Genomic DNA, 16,111 nt, shown 5'->3' with positions numbered 1-16,111 from the left:
CACTCAGATCAGGTAAGGAACCACGAGACTGAATTAATGGATCAAATAAAACATTGGCCACAATATTTTTAAGACAACAGAGCACTTTAATGTCAAATACCTATTCAACACAAAATTCTTAAATTTTAATCGTTGTAATTCTGCAAAAAAAACATCTTGACATGGCAAGGGCATAAGGAAATGAAACAGGCAGGTAAGGAATGAAACATTGGCCTGGTTGATACTTTTCGATTCGCAAATCTTAATAAGAAATTGCACGCTTCCGGTTCACAACTTAGGTTTCCTTGTTATAAGAAATCTTTCTTAAGGAATTGCCTGCTTTCTTGTCTTGAAAATAATTGTCAGGCACTTAAAACAATCTTGTTTTACAACTCGATTTTTAAAATCTAGGAAACGTGTATTGTATGGAGTGCCAAATCATTCAAATATCAAACAAACAAACAAGATACTTTTCAAGAAACGAAAACCATCTTTTAAAGCTGTAAATGCAAGGAACCGTTTTTAATTATAGATTGTCTTTTGACTTGAAAAACAAGAGTGCAAAGTTTCGAAAGTGAGGTTCCAGTAGTTATTTTTTGATAGCAATTTCGATTAATTGAAGCTGACTGGAAAAGTAGGCTCAAAGTTTACAAAAAAGTGACACAACTCCGTATCAAAACATCAACTCTACACGGCAGCACAAACATAGCGTATGGGAGAGTGACAGGCAAAGACCGCGTGGTATCAAGCATTTTTATTCGATTTGTTCTAACTCACCAATTGGAGGCAGGGCTGCTCGTATACAATTAAGCCATTGTTTTTTGTCGTGGTCGTCTCTTGCTTGCAGCAAATACGACTTTGGATGGTCCACGTCAAGAGTTGTCAGTCTTATTGAATTTTTTTCTAAAAAGGAAAAGTTATGATAAAAGAAAGTTTTCTTAACGAGCAATGAAGAACTGTACTTCAAGTAGATTGATCATTTAGAACGATGAAAAATTTTCGCGTGCTTTAAAACGAGATTCCTATAATTCGAAACGAGATTACGTAAACACACCACAAGATTAATTTGAACACAATATGTAGCAGAGGCTGAAGCGCCAGTTGAAAGAGAGCAATGTAAAGAAGATTCAACTATAAATAACTCCCATACCAATGTAAATGAACTATAAGGATTTTAATCAGAGCACAGTGCATATGGCAAATAATATCATAAGGTCAAACAAGATTCCTTTTCGTATTGATCATTAGCATAACAGTTTTAAAATAGTTGATCGGATCTCGGTTGTTTGGTTATTGTTTTACATTAGAAATGGGCAACCTACACTCAAAATATCAAACTAGTACAACATTCAATTTTACCTAAAAAATCACTGGCGGGACAGTGAATAATTAGCCGCTGCCCTAGAGGTGACACTTCTGATATGTAAGATAAATCATATCAAAATGGGAGGGTAAACACAGCATACGTTCCTTGGTGGGCCTAAGTGGAAGAACTTTCTGAAATGTTAAGAATGAGATTAGTTCTTCACTTGCGCTTATGTTTATTACTATTCGACGTTGTTTTGGTAAAGCAAAAGCACATGGACTTTGGAAATGCAATGATACAGTCGAGGGTTCCTTTCCATGTTAAGTCTAGAAATGTTTGGAATTTCATTTTGTGCCGTCTTAGGGTATGTAGGGAAAGTATCAGCCTAGCAAGTCCAAAAGTTTAAAACTAAACGAGACGTTGTAATGATTTACTAACCAAAAAAACAAAAGAAAGGGGAACAATTTGAACTAGTAAAGTAATAATTTTCCACACAAAGAGTGACCTGAACTAATTTCAACAGAAACTAAACCAAAATTGATTGAGACAAGCCTAAAGATAAAATCTAAATGTCTTTCACAGCATAGCTGTAGAGAATTTACATTGCGGGTGATATAATTACGGTTATCTAATTGCATAAAAAGAATCGCTCGGATTTAGCTAGATATAATTTCCTGAAATGTAATGATTTAATCGTATTTGAGCAGAAGTGATTAGCGATTGGTGCCTGTCGATTGGTGATCAGTGATTGATAACGTAAGTGCTGATTGACATGACAATTATGATAATGTTGAAGGTTGATGATGATGTGAAAGTTGTGAGTGATAACCAACAGGAATTGCGTTAAAGTTGACGATAATTATGATCAAATGATCCTCCGGGTGATAGAAAGTGATGGACGTGCAAAGAATAATAACATTACAATATCAATAGCAAGAATTACAACCACGATTACATTTCATGGTGGCGATAAGCCAATCAATGATTAATCACTGAAAATACAGACGGTCATAACCAGTTCTAAATCGGTCGTGATCAAAGTTAAAAAACTTTTTCTAAATACATGGAGATTTGTCGGTCATATTTGAGAGTAGAAGATGAAATTGAAAGACATTGAACGGAAAGAAAGCGAAAGGTAGGCAAAGGATGAGAGGCTTGACTGGTTGAAGGGAAGGCTGAAGGTGTGGAAAGATGTTGAGATTGGCAACACTGCAAGAGACAGGAAAAGATAAAAAATATCGGATAGAAACTGAAGAACAACCCATGAAATCTTATGGCATGATATGCTACGGTACAAGAAGAAGAAAAAGAAAAAAGTGCGTATATCTGCATAGTATTTAATAGCTTTATATGGTTAAGAAATCAAGCTTTCTTCTTACTGTTCTGGCATTTCTGGCTGTTCTGGCATTTCTGGCTGTTCTTTACGAAATGACTGGCACTAATTTGACCAGAAAAGATTTCAAGCGAAAGATCAACGGGCAGTTTATTTGCGGACTAAATTAACCTCTAAGATTTGCTTGTGGTTGAGAAATTACTGTCTGTGGGATGAAAATCGAATCCCAAGGTGAGGAAGGCTGATCTTGGCGAAAATAACTTCAGTGGTGGTAGCTGTGACTGGCGATGGTGGTAATGGCTGTGACTGCCGGCCGCGATAAGGCTGTGATTGGCGGCAGTTGTGCCAGTGTAATATGCGTTTTGGTACCCTATGCAAAAGTGTAACATTGTGAAAGGCGATGTGTTTCAGATCGTGTGATTTCATGATTGTGCGATGTTTTGACACGTTTTTAAGAGTTTAATATTTACACTTGTCAATCACGCCAAGTTTACGCATAACCAAAATTGTCATGCGTTAGTGTACCCGGACCGTTTTGCATGCTAAGTTTCATCATTCGTTTTGGTACCCTATTGTTTAAGTGCATGGGTACGTTTTGCATAACCAAAATTGTCATGCGTTTGTGTACCCGGACCGAAATGCAGTTTAGTTGCATTTGTTGTTGTTGTCATGGACATTTAGATGGCGTCGGTTGGTGGTTGACGTTTTGGTGGCGGCGATCGCAATGGTTGATGACGGTTGATCTTGATAACTGTTAATGACGAAAATTGAATACCAGAGAAAATAATGATGGCTATATAGCTGCAATGACGCAAAAAGGACAGTGTTAATTTTGTTCGTTCTGTTAATCTTAATTAATTTCGTTCTGTTTATCTAAAAAATTATAGCAGAATGATGGTGAAAAATGGAGCTGGTTTCTCTCAACAGAAAATTTATATTAAATCTCTGTAAACAAAGATAATGCTTTAAAAACATTCAAATGATTCAGTAACGACACTCTGGATTAAAGTGCACTGAGCACGAGCTCTTAGCACCAGGGATCAGCTAAAGGGAAGGAATAGCTTGATACCAAACCTCGCACTCAACTGCGTTTCAAAAATCATAACGGGGAGCTGAAAGCCATTCAAAATGACTCTCTACAAAAACTTCTTAAGAATGTCAGTTGCTTGATAAGACTAAGATTATATTTAACTGGGAACCATTTCCTGTGGTAAGTTCACAGTAGATGACGTATGCATTTTCTAAATATAAAGTCCTAGTTCTGATTGAAAATTTTCTGAACGTAGGAGCTAGTGACTGAATGAATGAGTGACTGTGAAAAACTCCAGTTAGACTGTAAAGAAGATAGCAGAGTGTAGGGCACAGGCCACTGCAAGTTCAGCTTAACAGAATAAAGGTCCTTAGAACAAAAATAAAATCAACAACAGAGCAAATATACCTATTAAAATAATAAACACACAGACGCGGGTATGCTTGTCTTAAATACCAACACAATGTGGAAGAGTTTGCTTTAGACTTAGGCCATCTTGTTACGGAATACTGCTTGAGTAGCCACTGCCGAGTGAAGAAAAGTGACAAAACTGAGACAGCGATTCCAATGGTTTTTTATAATCATGGGAATCGTTTAGCCTGAGCAACGTTAATAGGCTGTAACCATTCGAACATAGTTTTTCTAGGGTAGCTTCTCATTTCCAGTGAATTATCAAAGTAATAATAGAACTTAAGAAAGAATTTAATGAAAAAAATAGTATTTAGAATCTATTAGTTATACATAATATGTAAAATTTGTATCTAAACTATCAGAGCATTAACAAGGAATAGGCCATCATTTGTGAGCAAAGTGGTACGGCTTACTGGGAGGCTCTTTGCAATGCAAATATAAAAATAGGTACTCAGATGCTCTGGGGTTAGCTGGGTTTTAAAGAATGTTCTGAAAGAAAAGAAGAGTGGTGGAACCGCACAGGTGCCGAGGCTGTTGCTTGTGTTGTAGAAACATATATGTTTATGAGCGAATGAATAATTTATTGAATGAATGAATGAATGAATGAATGAATGAATGAATGAATGAATGAATGAATGAATGAATGAATGAATGAATAAATGAATGAATAAATAAATGCATGAATGAATGGCACGCTTAAAAAAAGCTGTTTTGAAGCCTACAGAGAACAGGGCTAAATATTAATGAAATGATGAACAAATCGACGATGGAGGACGCAGTGTAAATGATGCACATGGATGATCAATGGAAGGCAGGAGTGTAAAGGTTTGAATACCGGAATGCTTTTCTAGCAACCAAAAATTCAATTAGAAATCGATAAAAATAGAGAAAGGCGACAAAATTACATTTGCAAAGTCAATGCATTACTTTGAATATTCAGAAGACAGTCCTTTACAAAAGAGCCTCAAAGAATTGCAAGTTAAAGCGAGGGCAGCCCTAGATTGTTCTATTTTATTTGGATTTGGTCTAAAAGAGAAGCAGATGATTCTGAAGAGAGAATGAAGTCTTTTTACGTTGGCGGGAATTTTGTTATTATTTTGTTGCCCAGAGGAGACTTCATTTTGGGCATTCTATGCATGTTACTGCAGTTATCCGGCACAGTGTAAACGGGAGGGCAAAGTGGACAAAATTTGTGCAGCACAGCGTAAACGCAAATCAATCCGAACAAGTTTTATGCGGAAAAATCTTATCCGGGACAGTGTAAACGGGGTCTGAAAATTCAGAAGACAGTCCGTTACAAAAGAGCCTCAAAGCATTGCAAGTTAAAGCGAAGGCAGCCCTAGATTGTTCTATTTTATGTAGAAAAGGTTTTAAAAAACTTCTTTAATTGACCTCAATAATCCGAACCGGATAGAACAACAGATTTCACTTTGGTGATCGAATCGGTCGAGCAAAATAACAGTTACCCCCTGTCAAACAAGATTAATGTTATACACTGTTATTGAACACAAAAGAAAAGTTGAAGATTCTTAGAATATAAAAAGAAATAAGGGTTACTTAGAAGTTAAAGCAGGGCAGTGCAACCTTGCCTTAAGCAACCTACCACATTCAGACAACCTTTATGGTCAACAAGTGAAAATTACCAGCTCAATTGAATTTTTTTATCAATGGCAACTGATACTTTTCAACTTCACGAGCTAGTATTACAAGAAAGTAATCACTCAAGTTCTTTCGTGACCACGCAAAGGATTAACGTTAAAACGCACACCAAATCAGAGGTTAGGATGCTGTTTATGTATATCATCCATTCATGAGAGAGTCAAGATAGAAATCTGGTGTCATCATACTCCCTAGCTTTATGAAAGTCGCATATCATCCTAACAGAGCCCTAAAAGGAAACCAGAAATACAAAGAGGTACTCGTTTGGAACTGTAAACTTGTTCTCGAGATCTTAATGCCAAAACAAAAAAGACCAAAAGTCTCTAAACCTCGCAAAAAGTAGGATTCAGTGCCTAACAGGCCAGAAGGGATACATACCTGTGGCCAGTCTGTTTATTGTATTTTTAAATGAACCATTTCTTTTAACTTCGCTTTCTATAACCTCCTCAACCTTGATACTTGAAAGTAACATCGGCTGCAATAAAACAACAAAAACCGTTAGATTTCAAGCTGATAAGGACATAAATTTTACCTGAGTCCCAAGAGAGAACACTGCCAATAAGAAGAATGTGGAACAGTTTTTAAGGGTCATCAAACAAAGCATTTCTGAATGCAAATAGTGATGCCCCGTAAGTATCTTAACCTCAGAATTGCAAAATGCACCATTGAGAGTTGTGATCGGCCAGCCACTTTTTTAGGAGCTGTTATTGAGAAATTTCCAATTGTAACAATAAAATAACACTATAGATTCGATGCTGCATTGAAACGAAAGTAACAAACCTCAATGGAAACTTGATACATAAGTGTCCCGCGCCGAGTTGCTGGTCTTGTTAATACAAACACATCATCGAAAAGAAATGCTTCTAGTTTCTACAAAAAATGAGTGGTGTTTGATCGTAAGTCCAATGCAGGACAAAAATGAATCGAGAAAAACAAAATTCCAGTTCAGAAGTTGACGATGCCAACTTGAAGATATCAGCTCTGCAAAGTCTCATTCCACCATGTACAATCAATGTTGTTTTAAATGCCCTTTACCCCCCCCCCCCCCTTTCATACAATATGCATCCACTGTGTAAAAGAAGGTATGGTCGAAAAAGAATACTCAAGTTGCTTAATGCTCTGGAAAATTTTATTTATCATTGTTTCATAAGGTTTTATCAACTTAAATATATTGAAATTGAACCTATTTGTTTATCTGGCTGGTAAAAATGCTATCTCATACTTTAGTATTATGTTTTTGAGGCAGCATAGGGGTTTCCGAAGTGGGCTGTATAAAAGCAGTGAGACAACTGGAGAACCTTTATTGCTGGTGACTGAAGTTTTGTGCGAGCCACTTTGTCACATTGTCGGGAAAAAGACAATTCTAGAGTTTTGTAATAATTCAAAATTTAATTGTTCTTTGATTGTTGGCATACAATACCGATGTTTCTTAACATTCTCCGAATGCCAAGTACTCGTTGCTCAAAAAGAAAAATGTACACAAGGATTTTCAATTGAAAATCACTGGGTATTGAAATTGAGCGGTGGGATAGAAGGATAAACAAATTGGTAGAACGATGAAATTTTTGGACGTGTTCAGAAATTCTTCGAAGCAATTGTAGCTTCGAAGAAGGTTTTTAATTGGTGCCTTTTCAAAAATCATCTATTCAGTTATCGATGATTTCCATGGAATAGTTAAGAACTCTTGGAAACTAAAAACGCTATATCACCAAAGAAACTTTAGTCTTTAGTTCATTAGTGAAACCCTACACGTAAGCTTTTCAAACTAACGAGGGCCAAATACACATTTTCGTTGTACTTTTCACCGATCTGTAGCAGTGTGTTGTAGGACTATTCGTTTATCGTTTTGGTTGGTTCAGGTGACGCCCACATGGTTATGGTTAAGATATTACAGATTCATTGCTACTCTAGAACATTTTCTTGGTAATTAAAGACTGATCCGAATTTAGGCCATGAAAGTAAATTCTTTATCTCTTGGATTGTCGCTGAGACACGAGGTTTAACTTAGATAAGACACATTCCTTCATCTTAGAGGTATGTACCTCAGGGCGTCCTACTCAGATAGTTTTCGTATAAATCTAAAGAATAATTATTGCCAATTGCTAAGCAAAACAATAAACAATCACCAATGGGGATCCTAACAAAAGGATGATTCAAAATATTGTCCCCTAAAAATAAAATATTTTCATAACCAGGCAAAAATCGTTAAATATTTTCAGTACCAAAAAAATGAATAGAATATATTTCATCCCAAAATTTAAACATCAAAATAATGATGAAATTAATTAATGACATCAAAATAATGAAACGCTTAAAACAATAGGTGCTGGAATTGTTTTTCATCATTTGATTTCCCAATGGTGACCTCTGTTTCTTATAAAAATGGTTGTAAACATCTTTGATTTTGTACTAAACATCAGCATCACTCAGTAATTTTCGAAAACGTTGTTAATCTCGCTGTGATAGTACCTGTTATTGCTTAAATCAGTTGGCATTTAGAGAGATAGCATGTCATACGGGGAGGGGGATTAAGCTGATCACGATATACGGCACTTAAAATAATGGGATAGGTCTAATTTTGGGCCAACTGTAGTTAAAAAAAGCCATGAAAGAATAATAACTTATATCTTTTAATACCACGATAGATTATCCAAGCTAACATCTCAACAGTTGGGTTATCTTTAATTAAGCTCTTAAATCCTACATGCTGGTAAATGGGGCACGGGACAGGAGGCTTAGCATGTACAGACTGTATTTAACGAAGTATGGTCAAGAACCTCAGGAATTTCCAGCCTTTTTTCCCGCTATTTTTTTAAATTCGTTCATTTTACGGATAAACAGAATTTTGAGATACTAAAGGACCCATGTTGAAAGTCTAAATGGCACAAGAAGTTTTCATGCCAGAAAAATCACGCGGGTATCCCGCAGATTCACTTCAGCCCATCCAGAAAACGGTAAAAACTGTCCCCTGACCACCTACTGACTTCAACAACATACCAGAGCTGAGATATCAAATATTGAGTTGTTTCAATGAGGTTTTGACCGTATTATGAGGTTTGTTTCCTTACAAAACGAGGTAGGAAGCTTAGTCCTGATCAACGTTCGAAGCCACATGGCAAAACACACAAGTTCGCGTCCATAGAAAAAGACGAAAACAACATTTTTCGTATGTAGTAATAAAACTCCGTTATTCGTAAAACTCAAATCTAATCCTTATCCCTTTTCACCTGCGGTGGATATTTATACTACAAACACGTTATAAAAGGCATGTTGATACTTATTGGCTAAAACGCTTGCCTTTACTTTCTTGGTTTTAAAAACCATTATTTTCGTCAGTCGTATTATATCACTTCACATCCATCTTATCTCAGCTTTCTATATGCTAACATCAACTGCTACGTTGGATGAAAGCCACTGTTTCTAAATTTCTTACTTTCTTTAGAAATTTGTTATTAAATCGACTATATAAACAATTATCAAACAAACTCCTTTGCTGACACATTTTGGAAGGTCAGGTCACGATATTTTTTCTTCGATACATACCGGACATACAGTAACCTGCTATACCCACAATAAGAAATAACTAACAAAATTTGTCATTGCTAAGGCCAGTGGAAGTTTGCCGTTGCTTGCATTTGCAATTTTAATATTGGAAACATTTCCAAAGCTGAATAAATATCCGGACTCTTAAATTTTTTTGGGAAAGGTTTTGGAGTGTACCTTGGGATTCTTGAATCACAACAATTAAGTTATTCCCTTAAAAAATACACTGAATTCATGCATTTCGACTGACTACTTTTTTCACACCTCACAATTCGGAATAACCTGGCCATGTTTATAGAAAAATTGGTATGACTTTGAATAAAATGGTAAACGATTTCAAAGGATAGAAAAGCTGAAGCGTGAACTTACCGTTCCATTGCGATTTCGAAGGCATCCATCACATATTAGTGTTTTCGATGAGGCGACTAGACTTGCATGCTACAGTAAAGAACAGACAGGCGAAGGTCACAGAAAGAGTACGATGTGTAGGTAAAATGTAGGACGTAACAATTTTGAAACAGTAAAAAAAGAATATAGCACTGGTTTCAAAATCAATTCTTGAAAAGCTTTTTATCAAAAGATACAACGCATTAAAATCATCTGTGATCAAAACATCTAATGAATACAAATACTTTCTAAATAAAGCAAGAACTCATATTTTTCATTGTAATGATAAAGATGAAACATAATAAAGCACTGGATGACGTTTTAAAAGTAAAAGTGAAAAAACAATGGTGAAAATGGCGGCTTTCTCATAAACTACACTGAGAGACAAGTGGGAAAATCCAATTGATGACGTCATTGCCCACATTTTATCACGTTATCATGAATGATGAAAGTGATTATGACTAAAAGAATGACTTGTTTGTTTTTAGTTGATTAAAAGCTAAAGTTTTCGTCACTAACTTCTCCGTTCTTCAAAGGGTGAAGAGAATAAACCAGATTAAGCTGGATATGAACACAGCTGCGCATTAATGGTCATGCAGAAAATTAATTGCATTAATCAAATCTAGTTCCGGGTCAAAAGCGAGGTTGTTTGCTGCTTCATACTCAATAAGATTTAAAAACAGAAACGGAATATTGATGAAGGGGCAAAAGACGTGAATAGTTAAGCCTTGGTCAAAAACAAACCTACACTTTGTTTGAGCAACGCAAAAATTACTTTCATAAAAAAATTAGAGCCTCCTTTGTCTGGGCTTGGAGTGGACGAATCCACCTTTAGAGAATTTCTGGCGCTAGCTTTGTGCGAATAAAATTTTCAACAGATGGGTTGTTAAACAGCATTCTGATGCAGCTATGAGGTTTCAGCAGTGATTGGAATGACAACTGTATACAGCATGGGTGTGCAATACCCATAGTCTGTTAATCAATATCTCTAATAAGGTAGCCTTAAGACGTCTATATTGCTTAGAATCCACGGCACCCTTCACTCTATTTCTATCCTGATCGTTTGTGTTGGGTCTCTGCACAAGTCCATAGGTTGTTGCCAATTAGGCCAGCTAACCTCGTCGCAACGTCAAGAAAAGCACGGTGCTCTAAGTGACTTAATTTATAACAGCATTATGCAAAGAAAATGTCAACAGGAAAATTGAACTTCAATGGCTTAAACAAAATCTCGTTAATAATACGCTAGATTTGGTTAATAGTCTTAGAATCTAAACCATTCTTAAGGAAATGATAATACTTATGTCTCTTAGTAATTTTGCAGATTAAGAGGCTCAAATGGAAGATACCATGAGAAATTTTGACTAATGGATCCAATGACGAAGATATGTATTTGTAGACATGTATTTAGAAGACATGATTGTATGAGATTCGGTGACGTGTTTAAGAAGTCAAAAAGCTTGTATTTGCCTTTCTTAAACTGAAATATTATATTGATTGAAGAGCATGACCTCAGTTTATACGGCTTTGACCTGATGAGATATACATAAATTTAGGTTATATTGATAACAACAATGGCAGTGTGCATGGATTTGTGGAGCTGGCTACCAATGATCAACTACTTGTCTTGAATAAAATGCAGTCATCCCAGCTGGTGTTAAGAGATCCAGCAATGAAACTACACAAACTAACTCCAAGAACTAAAGCTAACAACAAGTGAATGCTAACAACTAAAATAATATACACTTCACCCAAAAGTAGTGTCTCTGAAAAGACTAGTTGAAAAATGTTTCATGCAAAACAGCTGAAAATCTTTAGTGCAATTGACTTGTAGTGGTAACACACAACAAAATAATAGAAAGTTCCAAAAATTCAGTCACTTGCCCAGACAACCTCAACTTATATTAATGCCTACTCAACTACTATGTTCTAACCTAAGTGACGTGTATTCTGGCCCTATGGCACGGTTAACCTTTTCCAAAGAATATCAGACATTAATTTCCAAAAATTCGACAATGAGAATAAACACGTCTGACAGGATATTCCTCAATACCAAATAACTTCCTGGATGCATTAAGCCGCTCTAACCAGATAAAGTCAAGCGGAGTTAACAAAAGTAGCATCACAGAGATTGGAAACGTGGCTACCGAACCAAGCGTTTTCTACTTCCGAGAAAAACCAGCACCCATTCAGTTCAGATAGAGATTATCATTGTTCATCGTTTAGGAGAGAGATTTGTTCACAACCACTGAATACAGGAAAACACCTTTAGGTTCATATTGATGAGACATTTAGCTCATGATGATGATGATGATGATGATGATGATGATGATGATGATGATGATGATGATGATGATGATGATGATGATGATGATGATGATGATGATGATGATGATGCATTATTGTCAACAACAGGCACATTGGGTTAAGATTTAATTTGGAGCTAAGAAATAGGGCTTGCAAGAAAATCTTTTCACAGAAAAATCCGAGTTAACTTCTAGGATTCTTAGGAATACATTAACAGACCTAAATCTACCAAAGAAAAACTCTAAAAATGGATAGAAATGATTCCCGTTTAGATGTGTTCGGAATGGCTCCTCTGCGGAGTTTAAATAAGTGTTAACCATTTGGTCTTTTATCGTTGTTTATTTTAAAATAATAATAAATAATAAATAATAATAATGATAATAATAATAATAATAATGATAACAATAATAATAATAATAATAATAATAATAATAATAATAATAATAACTTAATTCAGATTAAAGTAGGGTTTATTATAATTTGCATGTATTGAATTATAATTTATTCTACTTTTATAGTTAATTTATTTTTAATACTATATCATTTCTTGCATGTTTTTTAAGTGGAAGTGCTAATTAATGAACTGCTTTTTGATGGAGTAAAGTGACCAAAACTTCATGCTATAAATTATTCATGGCTAATATAAAAAGCACACAGCAAAAGGAAGAGGGGCCCTAGGTTTAGTTTTAGCCATGACGTAGTCTAATAGCCTATCCTGTCACATCAAATGACGTTTGACGTTTCGTGGACCCCTGAACGGTCACTGGAGTCCTTTACAAGAAGTCCTGAACTACAAGAAGCTACAAGAAAAATAATATATCAGAAAACCTGGTATATTTTATCTGGTAGCTTCGATCTAGAATAAGAGCTGAATCAAGAGCCTCAATAACCTGTAAACCTCGAAAAGTCGAACATATTTCTCATTCCCTTGTATCCGATCGAGTTTCAACTGTATTTTCAAATACTAATGTCCCCACCCTTGCTTCTTGACCTTCGCTAGTTCCTGTTTCATTTCTGCCTACAAAGCACTGTTATTAAACGCAATGAAGCTGAAAGGCCTCAGCTATCAAAACTACTCAAACTTCTCCTTCTTGGTTAGATATTCTAATTTCTTTCCTTTCGAATGTTGCTGCATTCTAATGTTAAAAAAGACCGGTTGTCAATGTACAGCGCTAAAATGGATATGTTTAAGCATTTCGTTTACAGGGGAACCGGTTCAGCGCATCATTACTAGCTGTTACCGGACTTTCTAAAGCACACGTAGTCAATGCTTTAAATGTTTCCAGCATATATTAACAAATAGCCCCTGTGATTGGTTAGTTAGAAACGTGAAAAGATGTTCTGATTGGGCAAAGACCCTATCCATCCTTATCAGTGCGGTCAGCAAATGAGTCACATGTAATCGATGATTAAAACGAAAATCCTATTCTACTGAATTTCCGTTTGATCTCCGTGACAATATACATTCTTTCTTAGTTCAAAAGGACTCAGAGAAGTGGTCTTAAGACTTCTTACCAGCCTCCTAATAAGATACAACTTCGGTTAAATGACGGATGAGGATAATATCTAATGGCTCTCAAACCGCTCTTGTTTTTCCAGTAGTTTCAAATGTGTAAAGTTGTTAACTGTCCCTACTTACACAATATTCAAGAAAGATAAAATATTCAAGCAGGATTACAAGCATATCCAAATTTGAGTTCTATTTTGATAAGATAAGATTCGAATGACACGAAACATTGTCCGTACACTTTTTAGACCGAGGGGAAATCTTTCCAAGAAAATCTCGTACACCTTTCATGAAAATCCTATTGTTTTATCTGAAAATCCCTAGAAATCCTTTTGTTTTAGGTAAAATCTCGCACGCTATTTGCAAGAGTGAACTGCCCCTCGTTTTAGACTAGCACTCATACTAACAACATGCCAACACACATGCAGAGTCTGTGGCTGGTCCAATTCAAACTTAAATGGTAGTAGCTCTATTTTTCTTTTGAAAAGGACGGTTTGTAAGTGAACCCACGACGCTCAAATTTCAAAACCTACGCAGTTTTAAGAGAACGAATTTACACAGATAATTTGAGCATAAAAAGTTACAATAACACCGTTTTTATTAGGAAAGAGCTTGGAAACCAGCCCATGCCACAGGAAGAAGTCCATGCCACAGGAAGAAGCCCATGCCACAGGAAGAGCCTTGCACAGCGCGATGTAGGCTCTTTCCTATTTCCAGTTAACCTTCAGTATACGTGTCCGCCAACAAAGCTGCCCTTAAAATGGCAGATTTTAAAATTTGAGACTCTTATTTACCCAGTAGATGATCCTTTGTCAACAAAAAAGAAATCTTTTGACACAGTATAATTGTCTTTAAGGTCCGCCAATCTTATATCGCATAATCTTCAATAACTCGTGGGCTACCCATTAAACTCAAAAGGAGGCTCTTAATCTTTTAAATAAGCGACTATGTTCTCTTCATTAAAACTTTGGTATATTACAAATACTGGAATCCACATGAGGTGAAAACGCATAAATTCCTATTATTTACCTTCTAACTGTATTATTGGAAAATTTAGCGCTGCCTTTGATCGATAAGAAAAATTGATACTTAAAATCAGGTATATAATACTGAATGAAAAGATGTTTAATAAGAGCAAGTATAAGTCATCCGAATCAGAGCAAAACCCCCCGGCCATTTTGATATGCTTTGCGTTGTTCAAAGGCTACGTTACGTGACAGCCTGGCAACCAGTAAGAGAAAAAGGCCAAATTGGAAGTTTATTCAAGTATTAAGAAGATAGACTCACCTCTGAATTGACAAAATAGAGTTTTCTCTTCAAAAACTCGCACTGTAAAAAGAAAAGCTTCACGCTTAAAGATCCAGTTGATAATTAGGATGACCTCATACAAGTATTATATCTGAAATAGCCTGAAAAAACTGTTCTCAGCAGTTAAATATATACCAAACACAACAAGGATTGATGGATAAGATCATTTTTAAGAAGCGAAGAAGGTCAACCAGTGACATTCCGTCTTAGCGCCCAAACTGAACCTTCATAAGAGTGAGAAAGCGTAAAAATTTAACCGAAATTCTTTAAGGCAGCATATGTTTAGCATGATGATTAGAAGGTTTCTTGAATAAAGTTAGATTACATTTGATTACACTTGATGTCATTCGTTTATCAGAAGTAGGCACTAACTGGAGTACCACTTGAAAATTTCTTGCATGCATTTTCTTCAGTGTCAATGAGAAGAATTAAAATATTAATTTTCGACTTATAGAAACTTTGCAAAAGCTAAGATAAATTTGAAAACAAGAAGTCTGGCTGATCAGCCCATCAATAAGCTACGATCTACTTTTTCATATACGCTGTAACTTATAAATAACTTTTTATAAAGATAGCTGGGAAATTTCGAAACGACCACTCGGAATCTTAAAAATATTATAAAAATAGGTCGATATGGAAAATTTATGGGGTAGGAGCGTATCTCACGATATCGCATCTCGTGTCAAGCAGTTTTGTGGCACTGTGGTCCAAAAAGGAAGCCGTTATCAAGTAGTAACGAGGTGGATGTGGCTCACTGCTAGTACAGCGGTGGCAAGTTGTGACATGAATCTGTGTTGGGCCATTATAGATCTAAAGTTCGTTGGAAGGTTAGAAAGGTAGCGTATATGTATACGAGCTTTTGATGTACAGAATTATACATACAAATGGTGAAAAAAGAGAAAGCACATTGGGTAGATAAGCCAGTGTGCCACGCTCGTTCAATGAAGGAACATCAGCTGTCAGTGCGTAAGAGATCGTTGCAGAAAGCTGGGAAAACAATTTAAGCAAAAGCATTTCTGTTAAAGGTTCGTGGAGCCTTGTATTTGCGACAAGAAGGATCGCGCTTTTCAAAATGAAGCCAATGATTAATTTTCACCTAAATTAGAGACAGAGTAGCTAAATACAAACATTAAAACTGCTCATACCTTTGATCGACCAGTTTCTTTATCAGCTTGTGAAATAATCTCCTCGATCCCTTTAATCTAGCAAAAAAGTCACAAATTATTTTAAATATGCATGTTATCTGTAATGATAACAAAAGTTTACAAGACGCCTTTTTATAAACCAGATTTTTCTGCCAGTCATACAATTTTAAATATATTTGGTGCAATTTCTGTTTAGCTT

At 35.8% G+C, this 16,111-nt stretch overlaps 1 protein-coding gene across 1 annotated transcript in view; it reads right to left on the bottom strand.

Annotated features, from left to right (window-relative positions):
• Window positions 1–16,111, bottom strand: part of LOC135686353 (rho guanine nucleotide exchange factor 3) — a 38,493-nt gene that overhangs the window by 3,548 nt on the left and 18,834 nt on the right. The window contains exons 18-23 of the mRNA XM_065202566.2: window positions 15,913–15,969; window positions 14,747–14,788; window positions 9,631–9,699; window positions 6,499–6,588; window positions 6,097–6,193; window positions 757–882 (exon numbers count right to left, since the gene is read on the bottom strand). Of these exons, the coding sequence (XP_065058638.1) occupies window positions 757–882; window positions 6,097–6,193; window positions 6,499–6,588; window positions 9,631–9,699; window positions 14,747–14,788; window positions 15,913–15,969 (481 nt within the window). The remainder of the gene's footprint in view (window positions 1–756; window positions 883–6,096; window positions 6,194–6,498; window positions 6,589–9,630; window positions 9,700–14,746; window positions 14,789–15,912; window positions 15,970–16,111) is intronic.

Source organism: Rhopilema esculentum, chromosome 6 (genome assembly GCF_057945365.1).
Source record: "Rhopilema esculentum isolate cy_ngs chromosome 6, ASM5794536v1, whole genome shotgun sequence".
Lineage (NCBI taxonomy): Eukaryota > Metazoa > Cnidaria > Scyphozoa > Rhizostomeae > Rhizostomatidae > Rhopilema > Rhopilema esculentum.
The sequence above is the reverse complement of the archived record's forward strand: the minus strand, read 5'-3'. Positions and strand labels throughout refer to the sequence as shown.